The sequence below is a fragment of the Hylaeus volcanicus genome, chromosome 8 (assembly GCF_026283585.1).
Source record: "Hylaeus volcanicus isolate JK05 chromosome 8, UHH_iyHylVolc1.0_haploid, whole genome shotgun sequence".
Classification (NCBI taxonomy): Eukaryota; Metazoa; Arthropoda; class Insecta; order Hymenoptera; family Colletidae; genus Hylaeus; species Hylaeus volcanicus.
The window spans coordinates 14634494-14658144 of NC_071983.1; the positions used below are offsets into that span (position 1 = coordinate 14634494).

General features: G+C 34.2%; 1 protein-coding gene across 4 annotated transcripts in view; it reads left to right on the forward strand.

Annotated features, from left to right (window-relative positions):
- LOC128881056 (cerebellar degeneration-related protein 2) overlaps positions 1-22659 on the forward strand; it is a 135040-nt gene extending 112381 nt beyond the window's left edge. For 2 of the 4 annotated variants that reach the window (XM_054131727.1, XM_054131726.1), the window contains exons 2-8: positions 11833-11945; positions 12372-12520; positions 12988-13171; positions 13913-14139; positions 16152-16305; positions 19291-19332; positions 20152-22659. In XM_054131727.1, the coding sequence (XP_053987702.1) occupies positions 11833-11945; positions 12372-12520; positions 12988-13171; positions 13913-14139; positions 16152-16305; positions 19291-19332; positions 20152-21381 (2099 nt within the window). In that variant the 3' untranslated portion in view covers positions 21382-22659. Of the gene's footprint in view, positions 1-5197; positions 5632-11832; positions 11946-12371; positions 12521-12987; positions 13172-13912; positions 14140-16151; positions 16306-19290; positions 19333-20151 lie in introns of those variants that run through there. The other 2 variants (XM_054131725.1, XM_054131728.1) reach the window with 2 other exon arrangements.
- Positions 22660-23651: the final 992 nt, after the last annotated feature.

Consider the following 23651-nt stretch of genomic DNA (forward strand, 5'->3'; position numbering starts at 1 on the left):
GCTTTTCACTTTTACTGAAAATACGAAAAAGCATTGAAAATTTTTAACGAGTCTTGGATTGGATGATGAAGGCCTGAACTAAACTGTATTATTTACATGTGTATAAGACATCTTAACAATTAATAAATCTTAGAATTACAATTCATTCATGCCTTTCATTGAAAACACGAGAAAAGCATTGCAAGTTTTAAACGAGTCCTAATTGGATGATGGGGGTGGCTGAACTAAATCGCAAGATTGCATTCAAGTTTGCTCTCTTAGAGAGTTACGAGTCGTCACGAATCCTTGTTTAGACGGTCGTTCCAATTGTATGCTATTGCCCCGAGTGCTTCCACATAAATGGTTTCTTGTTGACAGATCTAACGATGATATACCGATCGCGGCTGAATCGCACGAACGAAGACATAGAAAATAGGTACACCTCCGTGAATTGGTTTCGCGAGATCGCGACACCGACGAGGAACTCGCACGTCATTGGCGTCGTCATTAAATTCACGATATCTTCATTACGCAGCGTAACTTTCGAGCCTTGATACACAAATCGATTCGTCCGTGAAGAATAATTGAAAAACGTGGATGAGCCCAATGCCGTTTTCCGTCGTAAGCTTCGTCATTCTTTGCTATGTAGTTTAATTAATTACAGTTTTTTTTATGGCGTTCCATATTATCATTTATTTTCAAATTCTTTGTTATTTTAGTTTCTTTCTCAATTTTAGTTAAGAATAAGAGAATGGGGATGTTTGGTTTTTCGAGATGTACGGAATTTCATTTACGTGGAATGCAATTAAATATATGACGTCTAAATAAGGAAATGACATACAACTTTTTAAGGGAGCAAAATTCAATCCAATTTATCGATTCAGCATTTGTCTCGAACTTGAACAAATATTATATATAAAAGTAATTCACGATAAACATTTTGTATTTCTGAATTTCATGGAATTTAGAATTTGAATTTCAGGAAAATGTTTTAAGGATTAGTGGGTAATATATTATTCTAAGACGATAAATAACTATACCGGAGAATATTAAAATGCAGTGAACAGGATAAAGCCTATACAAAAGACGCTCTTCAGAAAATGGTCATTTCTTTGCGTGTAAATATCAAAAGAAAAATATTCTAATTTTGTAAGTCAATCGAATCAGCTTATTCATTAACTACTTCAATCATAATTCGGCTATAAACTCTTTCGAACACTTCACGGTCTCCTTCAAGTCTACGATAATATATTCTACAACAACTAAACAACCAAAATCAAGAATATAAATGTAAAAACATTCGGTTTCTTTACATAAAAAGAGCCCTTATTTTTCTCGATACCAACAAAACTAAAATGTTGACATCAGTCTTTTGTAATATATTAGAAAGTGAATTTCCTGCGCTGAAAATATTTGTGTATCTCCTTTGAAGTCTCATCCTGACATAGTAAAAGTTTAACAAATTTCCGTTCAGTTATACAGTTTAAAAAAATTCACGTGTCTTATCCGAGTGTGTGGTCGCGTATCCCACTCTAATCGTCTACGTCGAATCGGTTGCCTATCTAACCGTTTTACGAGACCGATTTATGCTAATGATGCGTGCAAACAAACAAACGTATTGATATATTTCGCAGATAATCGTGCGGGCAGGCCGAGATTTCCGTACTTAGGCACCCGAATCGAGCAATAAACCGTTTCCTGGTTATAGGCACTTGCATACATGCGAGAAAGTTGTTCCTAGTACGATTGAAAATGATTGTCGATGCGGGAAAAGTAACATATCGTGCCGATCGCTCGAGTTTCGAGTTTGAAAAATCGCCGTCGTCGCGTTCACAGTCACCGATGAATATTTCAGCAGGTTTGTCCCATTGAATGACCACTGGTATCGTTATCGTACATGTTGCGTCTGTAAAACTCCATCCTCTGCATCTATGCATGCTCCGTTTTACATTGCAAATGAAATTGCACAAACAGTAAGGGAAAATAATGGAAAGTTACTAGAACGAGGGGGGAGGGTTGTTACTCTACTATAATTGAAACATCGTTGCACATTGGAAACTCATTTTTTGGTTAATTAACTCTTTGAGTGCCAAGGAGCGATATATCGCTCCTCCATACACTTGCCAAAAGGGCCAAGAACTTGTTAAAAAGTCAATTTCGCTTTACAAAAATAACGCCGATATCAAAACGTTCGTGTTTAAATATTGAATGGTAGGTAAATTTAGTTTATTTTGATATTTAAGAGTTCATATACATTTTTGATTACAATCATGCATCTTTGCTTAAAATTGTCTGGCATTTCTCGGATATGTATTAATATTAAATTGTTGGTAAGCAGGGTGATTTGTGGGTTGTGTTTAAGAAAATGGGGATACCCTTTGATCGGGCTGATTTTTTTTATCATTTTGACATATCGTGAAATAATGTTTTAGTGCTCGAAAACTTGTTTTCTTCAAAAGTTTGTTATTAACGTCAAAGGGGGCGAATAGAAACACTGTTACATCTTTGGGATCCTGTCACATCCTTATATTTCTGTTGTTTAATATTTGAAGAACGTGTAGTCAAATAATAATCATTAAAATAGAAAAAGCTGTTTCTACTCACCCAGCAAATTGGAGTGAGTAGAAATACTGCTTTAAAAGTATGTTAAGTGATCAATTAAGCTTTGTTGAAGCACTAGATTTCATTAGATGCTGGGGATTATTAGTTAATTACTGTAAGGATATTTATTTCGATGTTCGGCGTAAAACTGTCAAAATTCAAAGACAACAGACAACATATCACAGAGAAAATCAAATCGCAATACAAAATACAAAATGAATGACTAATCAATAAATTACTAACACATAACTGACAACTATAAAACGTATAAACATACCAAGTGGTTTTAAATTTTAACATTCATTCAACATTCACATTACAATACATTACAATTAACATTCATCCAACATTTCACATTACAATACATTACATTACTGACTGTAATATCTCAATATTTGTGAAAGTTGTATTAACTTTAAACAAACTTAACATCAAACATTTTTGTGTCACCAAACTACAGCAATTTGGCTCGTCATTTAACTTGTTCGGTGAGTCACTAAGAGAGCTAAAATATTAAAATAAAAATAACTCAAGTAAAACACAAGTTTTGATATACTACGTCGTTAAATAATATTTCGACAATGGAAAAAGATCCTTTCTTGAAATTTTTTCAGTCTTCGACTGCCATAAAATTTTATGGCGAGGAAGTGTGCCATAGGTGGTCAAGGGGATTAATCGGTAATCGAAAACTCCTGAAAACGTGATAGCAGGTACAGTTGACCATAAGACTGCAAAGAATCGACATTAGGTTCAACAGATATTTAAATTTTCCAGTCAGGAATTAATTTTCTCCTTATTTCTTAACATATGCTCTTTTAATTTTTTAATTATTATCATTTCATATTCTTGTATCAAATCTTACCATTAAACTGCTTGGCTCGACCTTTTCCTCTCAGATTCAACTACTTTCATCGTCAAAAAGGGTAAAAACATTAAAACAAAGAATAACAGATGACTTTTTCGAACAATCACCCACAGGACATCTCAACAGACTAGAACAAGTCAAAATTACGCGCATCAAAATTGGACGTACAAAATACACGCATAAACACCTACTTGAGAAGACCATTAGACCCACCTGTCGTACGTGCAACGAAATTCTAACAATAGAACACATAATATTTACCTGTAAAAATACGTAACCACTCCACATACAATACGAACTACCCATTAGTTTAAAGGAAGCGTGGAGCACAAAAGAAAACTAAAACAAAATAATCAAGCTATTTAAGGGGGTATTATCGTCTAGAAGTTTGTTTTTTCAGTCATTTTTAGGAATTAATTTTGCGAAAACTATCAAACCTACAGTACCAGGGTTTTTTATGCATAATAAAACACGTTTCAACTAACAACACAAATTTCTATGAAATACTTGATTGAAATCTATACAAGTTATGCGCTGTTATGCAGGTTGTGGCGTGAGACGCTCGTTCAGTCGGGCGCACAGGCTGTGGCGGTTTTAGTCGTCTGAGACAGAAAAACAAATTTTTTTTTTCAATCTATATGAATGTAGTTATCGTCTGAACTAGAATTAAGTAACTACTAAATTTTTTATCGGAATCGCAGCTGTTTGAAAATTAAGGTTTAATTTTCCCGGAAAATTGTCAACTAAAATATGAGAGCAGGGCTAAAATATTCAAGCTATCGGTATAATTCTAATTCAGACCATAGGTGAAGGTGCCCTCGAAATGTGTGTAAAACCAGAAGTCAGTCGGTCCAATAGTTTTTGAGAAAAACGTGCACCCGACTTGAAAAATGTTGTTTTGAGAAAAACGCGTTTAAAGTTTGCTATACATTTAGCACTAATACTGGTGAACAGCCTTTAAACCTCTGTAACTATGAGAGGCACTACGATTTTCAAATTAATATTTTAGAGGCACTTTCTCGAAACCCCAAATGATAAGAAAATGCAAAAAAAAGAAATCGAATTTTTGAAGTTTCTAGACAATAATACCCCCTTAAAGATGCACATATATGGACCAACATCTAACATTGGTGAAAACCTCATAAGAAACTGTCGCTAATAACCAAAGGTTGATGCGACGTTAAATATGTAATAAAAACTCGGCACGCAAAAAATATAAACATTGATATACCGCGTCGATAAATACCCTTTTCCGAATAAAAAAGATTCCTTCTCGAGACTTTACACCGGCCAGTGGGCCACAGGATATCGGTTAATCGGTCGAAATCGAAAATTCGCGAAAATATCGATCCAAGGGGGAGGGATCGACAGGTACGACGGTTCCCATGCGCGCATCTTCGCGCTCGAAATAAAAGTAGCATAAGTGGGACAGGTCTTTTGCACGTGCATATCGCGGTGCACGTACCCCGTGGAAACAGATACGCGTTCGCAAAGTGGGAAAGAAGGGAAAGGATGAAGAAGAGGTGACCGCCGCGGAGTGAGAGTATCTACCTGAAGGGAGGCACTCGTGGAAAGATGCTCACCGTAGGAAGGGAATTACACCAGGTGAGAAAGGAGAGGTAAATATTCCGGCTCCGATGTGGGAGGGGGGGGGGGGTGAAAGGCAAGACTGGAAGAATGCACGTGGTAGGGGAAAATAACGAGAGAAGAGGGAGTTACGTTACCCGGTGGATGGGCATTCGACGTTTCGGGCTGCACACGTTCCACGGCTACCTAGTGAATCGCAGAAGACCGGCTACCTTTGGCGGAACCGGTTGTGGTCGATAACCCGAGTACTCCGCGTGGTACACTCGCTTACGCGAATCGTATCATCTGGATGGACGCTCCTGCGGGGCCCAAAATCTGTCGTTCCAGGAACGAGTGGTATTAAATCGAGTAACTCGCGGACGCATGGACTGGTTCTCGCGGTTTTTCTCGGGGTAGCTCGCGCTCCAGAAGTGACGGATTCTTGAAAGTGAACAGAAATTGAATCGATAGCGCTTTCGGAGCCGAAAGCAACCTGGAACCGAAATCGAGGAGGATGAACGGGCCTAGCGTGGACGTCGTCTGGGACCCGCAGACCCAGTTGAATTCTTTGGAATGTTGGGATTACTCCATCGAGCTCTCCTGTCTGCAAGGTCCGGAAGGTATAGTGAAACGGAATATCGTTCGATCGATCGTCGATCGTGTCGGATAACGAGGCTGAAATATGTTCGTGTAATGAGTAGTGATTGTGGTCGCTTGGAAATACCGCGTCACGTCGGAGATGGGTATATCGCGATAGTGATTTATTCGAATAACTGAACGGTTTGCAAAAATCGATTCGTTCGAAGTAAAATATAATCTTTCTTTTTTTTTTTGCATACGCGTTTCGAGTAACGAATGAAAGATCGCAGAAATGGGCGGGTTGTAATTAGACTGTGAATGTTTATGCATTTATAGGGAATGGAAATACAAGGGAATGTGATCAAATGAAATAATATATAAAATATCACCAATAATGTACATATTATGCCGTTTAGAAGATAGAGCGTACTTTCATTTAAGTTTCAATTCGTTTTCTGTATCTGCGAAAAGAAAAATTTGCATAAACATCCATGGTTTAATTAAACTAGTGATTTATTCATGTTTCACTGCACTGAACAGATGCGAAGATCAATTTCTATTCGTTTAAACGAGAATAAGAGTTCATTCTGGATACAAATTTTTGAGTAATAAATAAAAGATGAGCGATTTTTGATGCATCACTGGTTCGATTAGAATTGCAGTCTCGATTATAAAGTGAAATAATTGATGGGAAAGTGTATAATCGTCTTTCAACGTGATCTGTTATTTGTACGATAAGAATTACAATCTGAATTGTGAAGTGAAATAATTAGGGGGAAATTGTATAATCGTAATACAACCTGATTTGTTGTTATTTGTTCGATAAGAATTGCAGTCCCAATTATGAAGTGAAATAATTAGGAGAAATTGTATAATCGTAATACAACGTGACCTGTTATTTGTTCGATAATAATTAAAATCAGAATTATAAAATGAAATTTACTAGAGTGCTGAAAAAAATAAATAATTTTTGGTTTTTGTACTGTTCAAATTTACTAGTCGATGTTGCAATAAATTTCTATATAAATGGAATTTCTATATAAAAGGAGAAATTGTATAATCGTAACGCAACATGACCTGTTATTTGTTCGATAATAATTAAAATCAGAATTATAAAATGAAATTTACTAGACTGCTTAAAAAAGTAAATAATTTTCGGTTTTTGTATTGTTTAAATTTACTAGTCGATGTTGCAATAAATTTCTATATAAATGGGATCATAACATGTATCATTTAAAAGACCAGATTCTGTTGCACACTTTTATAACAAATATTCCATTTTTCCATCAATGTGGAGTTTATTCTAAGTTGAATGATGACATTCCAAAGCTGACAGCTAAGAAACGAAGACGTTTTCGCGCCAACTTAATCTTTCATTTCGAACGAACATAAATTTATCTCGATAACTGTTTAAAAGTATAAACATTGAGAATTAAATTGCAATTCGCTATCTTCGTTCGTCGTGTTATCTGAATACAAATGTTGCCCATCTCTGATTAACGCAAGTGTATATGATTCATTATCCAATATCAGCGATAGAGGTGTGAAAAATTTAGATAAATGTCTAAAACAATGGATGAGAGATAAATAAAAAATAAAGAGGTTACAGGAAGAATCATATCAAGCTTCTATATATTTCGTAACGATGAGATGACGTTAGCGATTAGGCGAAATACAATTTTCTAAAGAGCAATATTATGAGCAGTTTACTGTTCAGTCATGCTTGTAAATCGGTAGCAATAAATAAATGAGACAGTAGTCTAAGTTTTTAATAAGTAGAAGTGAGACAACTAGATTCTTTATAAGAATCCTTCTGGTCTAAAAATTGTCATTGTAACAGATATTTTGGTTATTCAAAAATATCTGTTTACCAAAAAAGAAAGGAACGTGTCAATTTATCAAAGATACATATATTACTGTTTTTGTTAAGTTTCTAAGAAGAAAACTCTCACGTGTCGGGATTATCTCCCATCGTGTAATTAAAACTGTTGCAGCGAGTACGGCAATGGAAAATTTCATTAATCGTAATACGATTTTTACTTTTAATTATGTAGGGTAACTGACCTTTGTACGTATATTGAAGGGGATCAACGCAACGTAACATAAATTACTTAACTAATACCAACGTCCGTGGCATATGGTTAGTTTACTTTTTAACGCGCCACTGATTGAACATTGGAATATATACGAAGCATTAAAACAAAATATTTAATATGAAATTACCGTAAAATACAGCAAAATACTGCGCGCCACTGATTGAACATTGTAATATATACGAAGCATTAAAACAAAATATTTAATATGAAATTATCGTAAAATACAGCAAAATAGTAAAAATACATTTAGTTAAGATTCTTTTTATTTTAATAATGTAAGTACGATGCAAACTAAAAAATATGAAAATATATTCAATATATCAAGCACAAAAATATATCTGACGTAAACATACTGAATAATGCATTTAATATAAGTATATTTGCCTATCAATCGAATCGAAAAACCCAGTTAGATTAAATCTCGCTAGGAATCAATTATACTAAATAAAAAATAAAGTTTTCGTGTTAAAATATTTAAATTCACGCATGATCGGTCTACAAAATATTTCACGGAGAAATTCTTAATTGTAATACGTAACCGCATAAGCAACAATTGCTGTTTGTTACATATACCATTTATGTTTATAAAATATCTGTCGCGTGTTGGGCTATAAGACACGTATCGTGGCAAATAAAAATGTAAACAGGCGATGCTGAACTCGCAATAATTCGATACTTCTGCAAGTTTTTGGAATTCATCGCCAAGAATCAAAAAAACATTTACCCTCATTTACAGTTGCTATAAATGCATAAACGTTCACAGTTTAGTTATTAATATTTATCAATACCCCGTCGTAAAATTTTTCTCAAAATTCAACCATAATTTGTGTTATGGGAAAATGACATCAGTGAATTGCATGGACGAACAGCAATTAAATCATTTATTACAATTTATCATTCGATTATTACTCCATTATTAGTATTTATCAATGGCTATATCGTAAGGTTCCCTCTGGAATTCAAACATAATTTGTATTACGGAGGATTTATGCGAGTCAAATAACATTGATGACATCAGCGAATTCTGAGGAGAAACCGGTAGATCATTTATCTAATCAATATAGAAAATTGATCTCTTCATTGAGAGTGTAATATTAGTATTATCAATGGCCCTGTCGTAGACTTTTTCCCATTATTTGTTTCCTAGATGATTGATACGTAGAGTAACATTAATGACAACAAGAAATTGTGAGGAGAAAGAGGTAGTTAGTCCATTTATTAAAATTTATCAATGGCAATACCTTACAATGTACTTTGAATTCCAAAGATAGTTGCGTAATGGATGGTTAACGCGAATCGAGTAACATTAATAACATTAGAGGATTGTGTGGCAAAAATGGCAATTAAACCATTCATTAAAATTTATTTCTAGCAGCCTACATCGATTGTGAGGTTGTACTATTAGTATTTATTAAAGATTCTATCGTAGAATTTGTTCAGAATTTAACAATAATTTATTCTCTATATAATTGATGCGAGTGGAGTAACATTAATGACATCATAGGATTTTATGGCCAAAATGAAAATTAAACCATTCATTAAAATTTATTTCTAGCGGTCTCCATTGATTGTGAGGCTGTATTATTAGTATTCATTAAAAGTCCTGTCGTAGAATTTGTTCAGAATTTAACAATAATTTATTCTCTATATAATTGATGCGAATAGAGTAACATTAACGGCAACAGGAAATTGTGTGAATAAACGATAGTTAAATGATTTATTAAAATTGATCTCTCCATTGAGAGTGTAACATTAATCAATGGCCTTGTAGAATTTCGTTCAGAGTCCCATAATTTATTGTCTAGATGACTGATGCGTAGAGTAACATTAATGACAACAAGAAATTGTGAGGATGAAGAGGTAGTTAGTTCATTTAGCAAACTTCGTCAATAGTAATACCTTAGAATTTTCTTTGAATTCCAAAGATAGTTTGTGTAATGGAGGGTTACCGCGAATCGCGTAACATTAATGACATCAGAGGATTGTGAGGAGAAAACGGTAGTTAGGTCGTTTGCTCAGCGCGAAGGTCCTTGGCCCTAGCTGGAGCACACGGTTGCACGTTCGTTGCCTGTGGACTGGCTGGAGGTCGTCAGTTTCAGGACGACGTAGTGCCTGCGAATCAGGCTGCTCCACCGTCAAGTTCACCTGCCTGGAACATCCGGCGTTATCGTTCCCAATCGCGATCATTTTGAATCATTCGAGACGCTGCCCAGATCATCGTCCCTCGATGCTTCCCTCGTCTCTGTATCACGTTGACCGTCACGTAAACTATACATGTATATGATTGACACGAGATTTCAGTGTTTTCATTAGGAATTAATAAAATTTATTCGGAAGATGAAGAACTAAAGAAAACACATTTGAATAAAATTCTTGAATTCTGATGAGGTTATTAACAACAAATAGCGTGACAAATCCTAGATTATCTAGTTTCCAATTATTTTAAAGCGAAACTGGAGCTCGTACAAATTTTCATAAAAGTTAGCTTGGCACGGTAGTTCATCGAACTATTATCATCACTTTGAAAGTGTCGCGTACTTCGATCAATTTAAAGACTTTATTTGACATCTTATATTGCATAATTACATGTGAGGTACATATTAGATGCAGAAGAAGTGGGATTCAGCTTTCAAATTTATCATACATTCAAACTCTCAGTCATTTTGATTTTCCAGTTTGAGGAGTGGATAAGAATGAAATTGAAAATACACTTGAGATGAAACATTTTTTATTGCAAAAAGTACAATATTTTTGGTAATGTTTAACAACCATTAAAGGCTCCTGCGAATTGATAGAATTTAAAAAATACGTGTGTATCGATATTTTGCCATGGTACAGGTGTATTCTTTTTTTAATTGTGATTGCAATAAATTATATCATTCTAATTTTAAAAGATATTCTAAGCACCAGTTCTCTAAAAGAAACATAAATTTTTGAACAATTTGTGCTATAAGTTCGAAAAGTTAATACTCAGTAACTTACGATACACTAGCTATCAAATTAAGTATTAAAGATGATGATATATTAATATGATAATCATTATAAGATCTAATAATATTTGCAGACAAATCAGTAATATAATTATGATCGTGCCTTGTTTATTAATTAGTTTATTAATAAAATTGAAATTTATAGATGCATGTATATTAAATATAATAATCATTCTTTTAATATATTTAATATATTAGCAACTAATTAATAAACAGGGCATGCTCATCATTATTCAGAGACTGATTTTTATCTAAATATTATTAGAACTTGTCATAGGATCTATTAATAGTTTTAATTAAGATCGATGTGCATAACATAATTTTGAATTAATTAAAATAAATGTCATAAAAGTGCTGAACATATGCAAATTCTGGGTTAGATACGTGAAACTTTCCTACCAATCCAGTTTTATAGTCGTTCCTCGATTGCTGAATTAATTAAAATATCGACAAGTGTTAGTTGAGAAACTTCATGGAACTAACGCGTGAAAAATATTGCCCAAAGAAATTAAACCGACACCTCTAGAATAATTATTATAAATTCATTCAATTTTAATAAGAAATGTTGCACGTTCATTAGAACGGATAATAATCTCGAATTGGAATACTAATAGTTGATGTTGTAACGTTGAATAAATACACTTAAATATAGTTAGAATCGTTGTTTTGTCTAAATAGTTTATAATGACTACTACAGAGTGCATGAAATTATATTAAGCATGGGAATTATTATAATGTAACAATTTTGATACATAGTATATAATGTTCAAATCAAAATGAAGATATATTAATTCTAAATTTTGAAACGAAGGTCCTCTTCGAGACTTCAAAATTTGGACATCGCTAAGTCATAAAAATAATAAACTTTGTGAGATAAATATTAGCGAAACAAAGGAATGAATTAATCCAATAATAAGCTGAACTTCGATTTATAACACGATTATATATATCCGTTTAATTGTCATATGATTACCATTTAGTCTTATTTTTTTTATTCTTGTACCATACGCCAGAGATCAAATGTAAAAATAAAGAAATAATAATAAATGATACATATAATAATATAATAATATAATAAATTTGAAAAATTGTCACGTACCCATTCAACGAATAATCGAGTTTCTCTCAAACCTAATCGATCGAAAATCTATTTCAGATCTGCAGTTAGCGGCAGAACTTGGCAAGACCCTCTTGGAACGAAACAAGGAATTAGAGAACATTATCAAACTTCACCAGACCACCGTCGAGGAACAAGCCCAAGAAATAGAGGTAACTTTATTACGAGTTTGTCACTTTTAAACTGTGAATTTGTGATACGTGGCAACATAAAAAAAAGAACACATAAAATACATACAAAATATATTTCACAAAGTAACTCTTCGACTCTTTTGAAAATACCTTAAATAAAAATAGCTAGCAGAGCAATGAGATATAGTTATATAAAAATTATGAACATACTACAGAAACTAAACGGAAAGAATTGTACAAGTATTGATTTTTAGCGACATTTTGGGCAAATATTAACGTTGTAAACTTGAACAGCGATATATAAACAAATTCTTCATATAAAAATTCTGTAGTTCATATTTTATTTTGCATACGTTTACATAGTTTTCATATTTAAGTGCTAATAATTATGTTTTTTGCATTAATTGTAGTATAAATTAGTTGAACGTTCGAACCGTTTGCTTTCAGTACAGGAAAAAACAGACCGCTGCACTGAGGGAGGTAAACGATTCACGACTGAAAGTTTACGAGCAACTGGAAGTCAGTATACAGGACTTGGAGCGCGCGAATCACCGTCTCGTGGTAGAGAACACTAATGACAAGAAACTTCTCAAAAGGTAAGAGTGTTGACAATTACATAACACCTGTTAAAAGTCGCGAACTTTCGAGTTACAAAAGTATAAAACTTTTTAATAGAAGTATCGTTATTCTATATAGAATATTAATAAATACATTATAAATATTCTGTACAAGAATTGAATAAATTGGAATTACATAAACGAAACCATTTTCACGATTGTAAATATCAGAAATGAATTCTAATATTAATATTATAATATAAAATGTAAACAGTAAAGGAAAGATTTCAAATTGTATGAACTTAAGTAGCTGAGCTTACAAAGGTAGAAATAAATTACCTAGCATATGTGCATGTAAGAATAATTTGTTATTTCCTATAATAAATGGAGACGTCGTTAATGAGACTCCTTGCAATTTAATGACTGAATCGACTTCACTTTTCTTTTATGCGAACAAGTTTTTTTTTGTTGAATTAATGTTACTATTTCTCGCTATCTGTCGACAGCCAATGCTTAACGATCGAGAATCTGGAAGCTCGTTGCACGGAACTCCAGAGGAAAAACGACGAGTTAAATGAACTACACAAAAGTGTGCTTCGACAACAATGCATGAGTCAATCGATGAAAACCACGGAAACACAGACCGCTCTATGGGAAGCGTCGGTCACGCAGGGTGGCAGCACACAACAGGTATAAATATTCATAGAATTCATTTTGCACGATCTTAGATAAGATCATTATCGGTCTGTTGCATTTGATATCGAACATAAAACGGTGAATCTCGATTTCATTATAAAGAATTCATAATTTCGCTGCGGAATTTTTATTTTGTCGAGCTTCCTAACTATCTCCTTTGAAAAAGTACTTGGCCAAAGTTGATACAAACACCGATCAATTTTTAAGTTCGTAAATCGATATTGATTCTAATGATGTCAGCATGAACCTCTTTTACTCTCGGTTAAATGTACTGAATAATTTAATTTAATTTAATTTAATTTACTTTATTTATTTACGAGAGAACCTTTTAGTACACATACGTAATTCATATTATGAATACAAAGACATACATAAAAATTGTAATTATATTTAAACTAAAAATCAAAGTAGGGGACAGATTATGATAATAAAAGGTACTATGAGACAAGAATAATGTTTAAGAAGCTTTAAATGTAGAGTTCAATGTTCACGTTCTAAATCATTCTTTATTTTCTAACGCGTTAATAAACATTCTATAAAAGCAAGAATTTTAACATTTGAATTATTTGCAGACGCATAATAAGAATGACAAAATTAAACTTTACGTACTTGACAACTTAAGCGTGATTTCAATCGACATACATCATTAAAGGTTTACAGTTGAATAATTAGTAAAATAATTCACGAGTGTTTATTGTAGTTAAGTAGAATTAAATTTATTAAAACATTTTACAGAACGCTGCCCCATCTGAGGAAGAAGTGGTAACTAATCTATTGAGGCAACTACAGGAAGCACGAAGTCAAAGAGCGAGGGAACAAATGAAAGTGGCGGAACTTGGACAGCAAGTGACAACTCTATTCTATGAGAACGTTAACTTGGAAGAACAGTTAGCCATTTTGCGTACCAAAGCGCAAGATGTGAAAACCCTTCAAGAAGAGATAAACGCACTCGAAGAAGTCAGGTGCGTAGCGTTGAAAACTTTATCTTGCTTTTTTTCGAGACTATACATAATTGCATAAGATACTTGTAAACTAACCGCTCAGAGTAGGGCTTCTAATGCTTTATTCATGAAATTTGCTCCAAAAGTAATGAGACACCTTGGACCATAACTCGGTCAGTTTGTCAGGCCTGTATAAGAAAAAATTAAACTGCTACAATCTTGGTACCTTATGAAAGGTATGACCTTAATATTGAGTGTTCCAGTAAACAAAAAATAATTGCAAACAATTACTACATTTACGATAAGATTTTAAATACAAATTTCTTTAAAGAATATCGATTCATGCGATCCTTTTTTTTCCTCTTCTTTTTTCTTTTTTTTATTGTGGGGAAATGCATTACGCATACCTCGGTTCCCCGGGGGTGAAGCCGAGGTTATGTGGGACTGCCATCGGGGAGTTATATTTAAGCTCGAATATACATTTCACTTAAATAGCATAATACGAATGTGACAAATGAAAATAATGACAGTACTTCCAGTTTCTTAACATCCGCGATGGCTACCCACTAAAACCCTACACCCTCCTAAGCTACTTGGGAAGTGCCTGGATCAAAAGGATACCCCCGGACAAAAAGATACCACAACAATAAATTTTATCTATATACATATATATATATAATTATATATATATAATTAAAGATTAATTAAAGGTATATATATATATATTATATATATATATACCTATTATATATTATATATTATATATATATACCTATTATATATTATATATTATATATATATCTTTAATTACCATTAAATATATATACATATATATTTAAGCTAGAAGTTCTATAAACATTTAATATTATATGTATACATTTCACTTAAGTAGCATAATACGAAAATGCCAAATGAAGATAATAACAGTACTTCCAGTTTCTTAACATGGTTATCATACTTCAGGCTGGCGAAAAGATAGCACACTTGAACTAATTCTTGAAACAAATGTAATTCTTACAAACAAAATGACATTTTTTATCAATTTAATAATGTGTCGAACTTCCTTTCTTTCGTATTAAATCCACCATTCGTCTCGGTAAAGAATTGTATAAATTTTTTGTTTCTTTTTTGTGGAAGTCTGTTCCATTCTCTTCTAATGCACTCCTTTAAATCTGGAATAGTATCGAATTGTCGATTACTGGCGTTAAACAGTTCGTGAGAGTTCTCCCCAACAATTTTCTATAATATTTATGTCAGGGGACCTTGCAGGCCAAGGGAGAACAGATATACTTTCGGACGCAAAAAATTCCTTCACAACTCTTGTCTTATGAACGGTTTATGAGCGTTTGTATTGTTGGAACACGTAATTTGATCCTCCGATGCGAACTGCATGTTTCTTAAGGTGCTCTTCAATTAGCTTTTTATACATTGCAGCATTCATTCGATAGACAATGAATTTTATATCTGTTCGTCCCAATTCCGGCCCACACCATTGTGCTGCCTCCGCCCATTTCTCGGCGAACTTTTGATAATAGCTCTTTTATAATGCCGTGGAAATGGTAATTAAAGCCATCTGGAGCATCTAGATTAAATCTTTTTTCATTAGAAAAAATTACATATTGCCATCTTTTCTTCCATTGAACGTGTTCCTTAGCGAAGTTTAAACGTACACTATAATAAACATCATTTCCCACAATAAGTGAAACAAAGATTTTTTTTAAAAAATTGCATTCGAATCTGATTAGAGTTAGTTTATCTTGCTGGTCGCAGAAAATGCACGGAAACGTTGGGACTCGAGTAATCAGGAATGTTCTTGTAGAGGTAGTAACCTGGAAGAGTAATAATTCAATCGCTATAATAAATATTATTGCCCCACAATGCAATGTGCCCTAAACATGGACGACGAAGGCAGGACTGATTACTTTATTACCATAGTAAATATTGGGATGGCTCGCAATGTTCCGTTTCATCTGCCTACGATCGTTCCTCAGAGTTTGGAATTTTTTACGTTTTTTTCTTTCTCTATTTTTCAGACGAGGACGACTGTGCGGTCAATGTTTACGCGGAATGGAGACGAAAACGCACGATGATCTGTTGGTAATGTTGGACCAGGAAGAATACGACGACGTCAGTGTGGCTGACTCGCTCATCAACGAAAGTCAACGCGATAACGAATCGCTTACGCAGGTAAATTATTATTTTATTTGATTTTCAAGGCTTGTTTTCATCGAGCTGTGTGTATAATGCGCGCATGAAAAATTTCCTCGTCTTCGCTCTCTCTATTCTTTGCTTCGATCGCTTTGATTTTCTACTCTTCTGGGCCAGGCCCAGAGGTAAAACGGGGACTCGATACTTGTAATGATTAAAAGTAGATATTTTATCGTATCAATGGGTCTATTTATATGTGAATTTAATACGCTTCATTTTGCAAAAATGAATTTAGAGGGGATCGTGAAATAGACGTTGAATTACACTTGTTGAGTTCTGTCTCTCTAAAACTGTACAGAAGTTTGGAAAAAAAATTAAATAATTTATTTAAAGATATATAGTCGGATAAATAGAAGAATAATAAAAATTAAGAATACTTATTGTAATTTTTTTGTTAACATTGCTGCCAATTAACTGCTTTATAATTATTATATAAAAAATCAATCGAAGATATTTATCGATACGTATAAAATCGAGAAAATATTTTTCTTCTAATAAGAAAATGGTATTATATGCTTTATAGAAACATTTCAATGTAAACGAATGATTTCCACAGATTTTTAATGGTCTCTCTGAACTCACTTCTGCACTGCGTTGCGTATTAAAATCCCATCCCACATTCCTAAATCCCTGGGAACTGGCCAATTCACGCGACGTTGCAGTTTGAATGCCTCGTAAATGATATTTTTAAGGGCTTGAAAGTTTTAAACGAGTTTTGCTTGGAAAGTAATTGAATTTTATTTGCTTTAGGAAACACTCGCAACAAAGATTAAGAAATCCAAGGCAAAAAATGTGACTAAAGAATTTCGTTTCCCGTTGTGGACAACTTTCGCGTATATATGGAAAGCACCGTCGTTGATCGTTATTTTCTTTCACACGATATGCTACATAAAAAACGAATGCATCATACCGTTACTACTGAAACCTTTTCGAATACCGATCTTTATTCTGAGAAAGGTTCTACCGCTGAACAATCGCAAGAAACTGCTTTAGAATATTCGATGTATTGGCACCGTGAAACATTCATGTGCATAATTAGTATCTAAATTAAAAAATTAATCGATAGGATTCACTCGACGCATGCGTAGTAAGATATCTGTTTGCATTTTATAGAACACATGACAATATCGACAAATTAAACATGTCTTTTCCATTTATTTCTTTTCTTGTCTTTGTTTTTATTAAAATCTCTGACGTATAATTTCACTTTCAAATGAAAATATAGCTCTTCTAATTAAGCTTTAAATAGCTTTGTCTTTCTCGACAATTTCGCGTTCGTATCGCATTTGCATTTATACTTACAATTGTATAATAAATGAATAATGAATCGATTACCTTTAATTTTATAATCTTTAGTTTGTAGTCTCTATATCGAGTTTATTAGACTGTTCCTGGTGTCGTTCCTTAGTTTACTAGAGTAACCAAAATATAGTTGGAGAAGAGATCAAAATTATAAATAACCATCGCGTTTAAACGCATCGTGAGTTTTCCCTATAGGCTTGGTTAAGATACGGTGTAGGTGAAAGAAAAACGAAACTTATAACTGAGCACTTACATTACTAAGAGTCATAAGTTAACGAACGTAGAATTAAATGCTTTCAGATAAAACGACTTGCACATATAAAAGAGCCAAACAAATGATAGAAAACGGTCTTGCATGTATTAATAAATAAGGAAATTAGCGTAACATTTACAATTTGTAGATATTGTATAATAACGTTCGAGAAAAGAGCAGAAGAGACGATTCCAATTTCCAAAGAATAACAAGACTGCGTTAAACTATCGAATTAGAAAATAAGTTCTTCAATCGTTCCGTGTAATCGTTCGTGGCAGATGTCTAAAATTTAAGTAGATATCGTTGTTTTTTCCTTTTTTTAGTGATGCTGCTTATTTTTTAGAGTTGAGTTCGCTGCATCGTTCTCTTTTTTCAGACGTTGTTCGTTCGACTATCGAGCATGACCGAATGTTGTTGGCATATCTAGTCGATGTATTTGTTAAAAAATTGTGTTGTACAATGTAAGTGCCAGATTTATATGATCTTAAATAAAACATATTTTTCCAATAACCGATGTTGCTTCTTTTATTTAATATCCTATAAATCTGGCTGTTCCTTCACCTTCTAACCTGGCCATCCTCGCTTTCTGAACATTGCTAAAACGATGAAATTTTCATAATCGACTTTTACCATTCGCTCGGTTTTACGCAATTGTCGTGCTTGAACTCTTATTGTATTTATTGGGCTGTACCATAATTATTTATCGTTTTTTTTTTTTAATTTACATTCGAATAATAAAATTAATTATCAAAAGCGGTTCGTCGTAATTAAATAATCACTGCTCATTTCTAACAATACTCAGAATTTTTGTAAAGTTTGATGGTAAATGCTTGCGAATTGAAAGATCGAAATGAATAATGAGTTAATCGTTAATATAAAAGTTTTGACCTTTGGTTTACATCTTCTCTTCAATTTCAATGAATAGCAATTTTAATTTAAAAGTTAAATTTTTATTTATTTCTTATAATTGAAAATCTAATTTGCATTTAACAAAGAACGAAGGAACAATATATATTTACCTCGTTATTATTTAAAGACGAATTTTGCCTACCACGGACGCAAGTCAAAACCGTGGCTTTTTTTTCTTAATCAAACTACTTGTATAAAAGTGATCTCACGATTTCTTTACCCGAAGACATTCCTGAAACTACAAATCTAATTGAGTAAGTTTTGCAACGATATATAATACGCGTAATATGTACTTAAAAATTGTATTTAACGATGATTAGTTACGGTACAATCCGATACAAAGCTAGTTTTCCATCAATAAAATTCACGTAACCGTAACTACATCACCAATACCATTCAGTCCTTGATCTCCAAACTTTCACAAGCAAATAAACAATAAAACAACTCGCTTCGAAATCCTTCTGGACTAGTTTACTAACGATTTTATGTTTAATCGGTAGCAAGAAACTTCTAACAAGACGCAGAGCAACATTACGCTGAAGGTAATTTTTAATAGCAATCATTTGCGAGATCTCTTACATTCACTGATCCTCGCAGCTCTATCACAAAATTATTGACACGGGTAAAAATGTGACAGGAATAAGCAAAACAAGATGATAAAATGGGTATAATATTTTCTATTAAGAAATAGACGTTTAGATTCTGAATTAAAAAATAAACTGAAATTATTCCTGCGTATTTCTACATCGCAAAATTCCAGGTGTATTTTGCATAAACGAGTTTCTTATTATAATTATAATTCCGTTGAATATCCTTTTTGCATCGTGGTTTCTGCGAATCGTTTTGGCATGGATTGCATTATTTTTCTTTAATATCTTCGATATTCTAGCATTCTTCTATTAGTCTATTATTTAAATTGGTTTTGCTTCTAATAGAATGTTTGTTCTCTATAACAGAATGTTTATTCGTAACGTTTCGAGACACGTTTTCACTGTTTTATTTTATAGTTTTACTAGATAAGGATCTGAATCATCTATTTCTTCAAGGAGTAGCGATTGCAGTTGAATTGCACTTTCATATCGTATATCAAGTCCTACTGAACTTTTGTATTTTTTTTATTCATAATTATGCTATTTTTATTTTATGGCAATTTCATCATCCCAATACCGTTACGTGGCTTATTTATTGAAACACAGAAACCAGAAAGAGAAATTTCGATTCATCCTAATGTTATAATCTTTTTATTTAACAGTAATCCTATCAAATCGTTACTCGTAACAATTATTTTTTGCCTCACTGTACACATCATAAAATTGGTAGCACGAGTTACCCACAGACCGTGATGAAAACATTGCTTGCAGGACTCTACTAATAAAGAGGATGCTTCCAATGACCTGAGCAATCCGTACAGAGTACTCGTAGAAAAATATCAAGCCCTGCTGGAGGTTCAGAATCGTTCGGCGCCCCGACGAAAGGACAGCGTGCCACCACCAGCTGCCTGCATGTCCTTGCAAGAGGAGCTCGAAATGTCCGGCGAGTTCAGTAGCTTCCAGAGTCCCTCGTTGGAAGCGGAGTTGCAGCAGGAGTCGGGAACGTCCATCGGGACAAACGATACACGTACCAAAACGGAGAGCTGCGGTAAGAAACCATTTTCCGCCACCCCCACAGACTTCTCCGAAGCGGAGTCTGGTTTCTCCGACGAGACCAGCAACAAGGCAACGCAGACCGAGGAAAGACCCGGCTCGTTCCTCTGTTCCATCGCCGACGGCGAGGACTGCAAGTTCAGCATCTACGACGACAACAGCACCTTCGAAAGCAGATTCCGTAAAACGCCAGAGTACAGGCCATTGTTCAGCGAGATATTCAGCGTTCTGAAACGGGCAGCCGAAGCAAAGGACGAGGGTGAAATGCTGCCATTGTTGGACGATTCGACGAGCACAGTCATCTGCCAGCCACAGACTTCGAACCTGATAAAGGACGAAGACGTCCCCAGCGAGACCACCGACGACAACCAGAGCGTTGTTTCTTCCATCGTCTCGTCGGTCGTTTCTGAACCACTCTACAGAGTACAAACCCCAGTTTTAGTTAATTCAACCCACGAACGACCAAGTAACGACTCGGGCCACGGACAAGTGAAACACGGGAAGACCATGGGCCTACGAAATGGAAATCGGTTCGACTACCTGTCGATCAACACTCACTTCTCGAAGAAATCGCCAAAGAAGTTCACTAATAGAAAAGTGCACCATGATAAACCAGTCGCTCCAGATGTAATACCCACCACGAATCCCAAACTGATTCCAACTTTCCCTAAGCCGAGCAATGGCGGGAAGACTCACTTCAGGCCCTTCACACCGGCAGAACAAAACGGTAGCGTGTGCAACGGGTACGGTTACGCGAACAGGACCAAAGAATCGCGTAACACTAGCAATCAGCACACCAGCAATCAGCACAACAGCAATTTCGAATACACAGGGTACAAACCTAGCACGGCGTCGGAGGAGGTCGCCAGATTGAAACGGCTAGAGATGTCGTACGCGGAGGTTCTTCGGTTGCCAAACAAATCCAAAGCGAGAAGTCGCAAAAGTTAAATTAATTTTTTTAGAAAATGAAACGGAATAATTTAATCTTGTCTTGTCTACGTATTAGCACCGATCCCCGATACTCGAACCTTGCATCTGAAATACGTTAATCTTGTGTTGTCCACGAGTTCGTTCGTCTTGTTTCAAAGGTAAGGTTCATTTTCTTAAAATCTTCGAGTGAACGTTGAGTCAAATATTTCTTAGGTTTAACCCCTTGATTGCTGAATAATCTTTGCTGAAACTGGGGACCTTAGTTTGTTGCTAGCATGAACTCTGTCGATTAAATATACAAGGCCAAATTAAATAACACAGAAACGGTATCTTCGAACATTATTTCACCAAAAACATTCAGATATGTAATATTGGTTTGTCTGGAAAGTCCATCGATCGTTGATAGCTGGTACAGGTCTGAATATATTGAAATGTTTGAAAAGAAACAAAAATAAATATACGTGGCGAATTGGGTAAGCTCCTCCTTTTCGAAGTCGGTTAATAACATGTGTACATCTCTTAAAAGGTGGAAAGGGTATGGAACAAAATGGTACTTACATAATTCGATAAATATATATCAAAATTCAACCGTGTCTTTGAATTTTTCTTAAACAGACACTTCTTTTTATGAGACATTGTGTAACGCTGTATGAAGTGGGAGTGTTCTGTATCTTTCAGTATTCTGACGTATAATGTAATTAAAAATTGGCACGAACTTTCTGGACAACCCAATATATTTTAATTTGAAAATCTGTCAATGAATCTAAATATTTAGACTTATAATATACATAATATATATACTATAATATATATATAACAAAGTATATAAAACTGTATACTCATATGTTGAACAATATTATCGTGCCTCAGGTATGTAAAAGTTAAAAACATTGACAGACGCATATATGTATACGTCGATAGCACTCGAAGGGTTAATGTCGAGCAATGCGTAAGCAAGACAATGTTAAATTATTTTAGACGTAAGGTTTCAGTATTGATGATCAGTGCTAATTAGACCGCATTTTGTAAATATCTCGGAAAAGCGATCGCGCTGTAGCGTCTAGGTACTAAACTATTTTATATTAATTTTTTTATTATATTTTGTATCTTCATTGTATATCTTCCTTTCACGTGGATGTATGTGGTAACAAAGGTACACATCGTTAATATATATACCGACGTCGAGACACGTGGTAAACAAGCCAGAGAAAATTTAATCATGTCTCGTAAAAATTTGTTCTCTCTTAGAAATTGTAGTTGTGATGAAATAAAATTATTTATGTGCCATTTACTCTACGTTGCGTTATAATCGTTAACTGATACCATAATATTTGCCTATACTTCCTTCAGTAAGGTGTATTCTTGCTTCACAGGTGTTTCTTGTGCAAACTACAAACATTGAGAGTGAGCTGGGTGCGCAGGAGTACAAGGATAGATAGATCCTTGTATTTCCAATGATACTGTGACAGAGAGGGAGATACAACAATCGGAGGAGAGACAAAGACAGAATGATGTGAAACATTTGTAATTTTCCTAACAGTTATTTACATTTTACGAAGCGAGGAAGCGACCTTTACGGCTGATTTTTGTTTTAACTGTTCCTTGTGGGCGATACTGCCAGATTTTTGGAAAAAGACCCACGACAAATTTCTTATCTTTAAACGTATTTTTAGCACGTTTCAAAAGTGAATTGCAATATCTGGCAGTATCGCCGACAGCGGAATTTTACAAGGACTAGTTTAAAAAAAAATCAGCCGGAAAGGTCGCTTCCTCGCTTCATAAAATGTAAATAACTGTTTGGAAAATTACAAATGTTTGACATCATTCTGTCTTTGTCTCTCCTCCGTTTGTTGTGTTTCCCTCTCTGTCACAGCATCATTGGAGAGACAAGAATCTATCTATCCTTGTCCCGGAGCTTCCGACTTTTTCCGCAACTGTCGCTGAAGTCCGTTAATTCGAAATTATAATTTTCATTCTGTATTGTTTTGAAGAAAGCGTATATTCGAAAAGAGTAAAGAAAACGTATTTCAAAATATTAATGTTACAACTTGGTGTATTCAGCAGGTAATTACTCAGACAATTTAACGAATAGATTGTTGGTATATAATTTATACGTTGAATTAAAGAATTAAAATATTTTTTCCTGAAAATGAACCCAAACCTAACCTCTCAAGTGAATAATGCCCAATTTGTTCAGACTCCATTGCCAATCTTAACAAATGTTAGGTACATACGTCTTCGTGCAAAATAGTCCAAGTCAGAGCTACAATTGTTAGAAAAAAGCATTC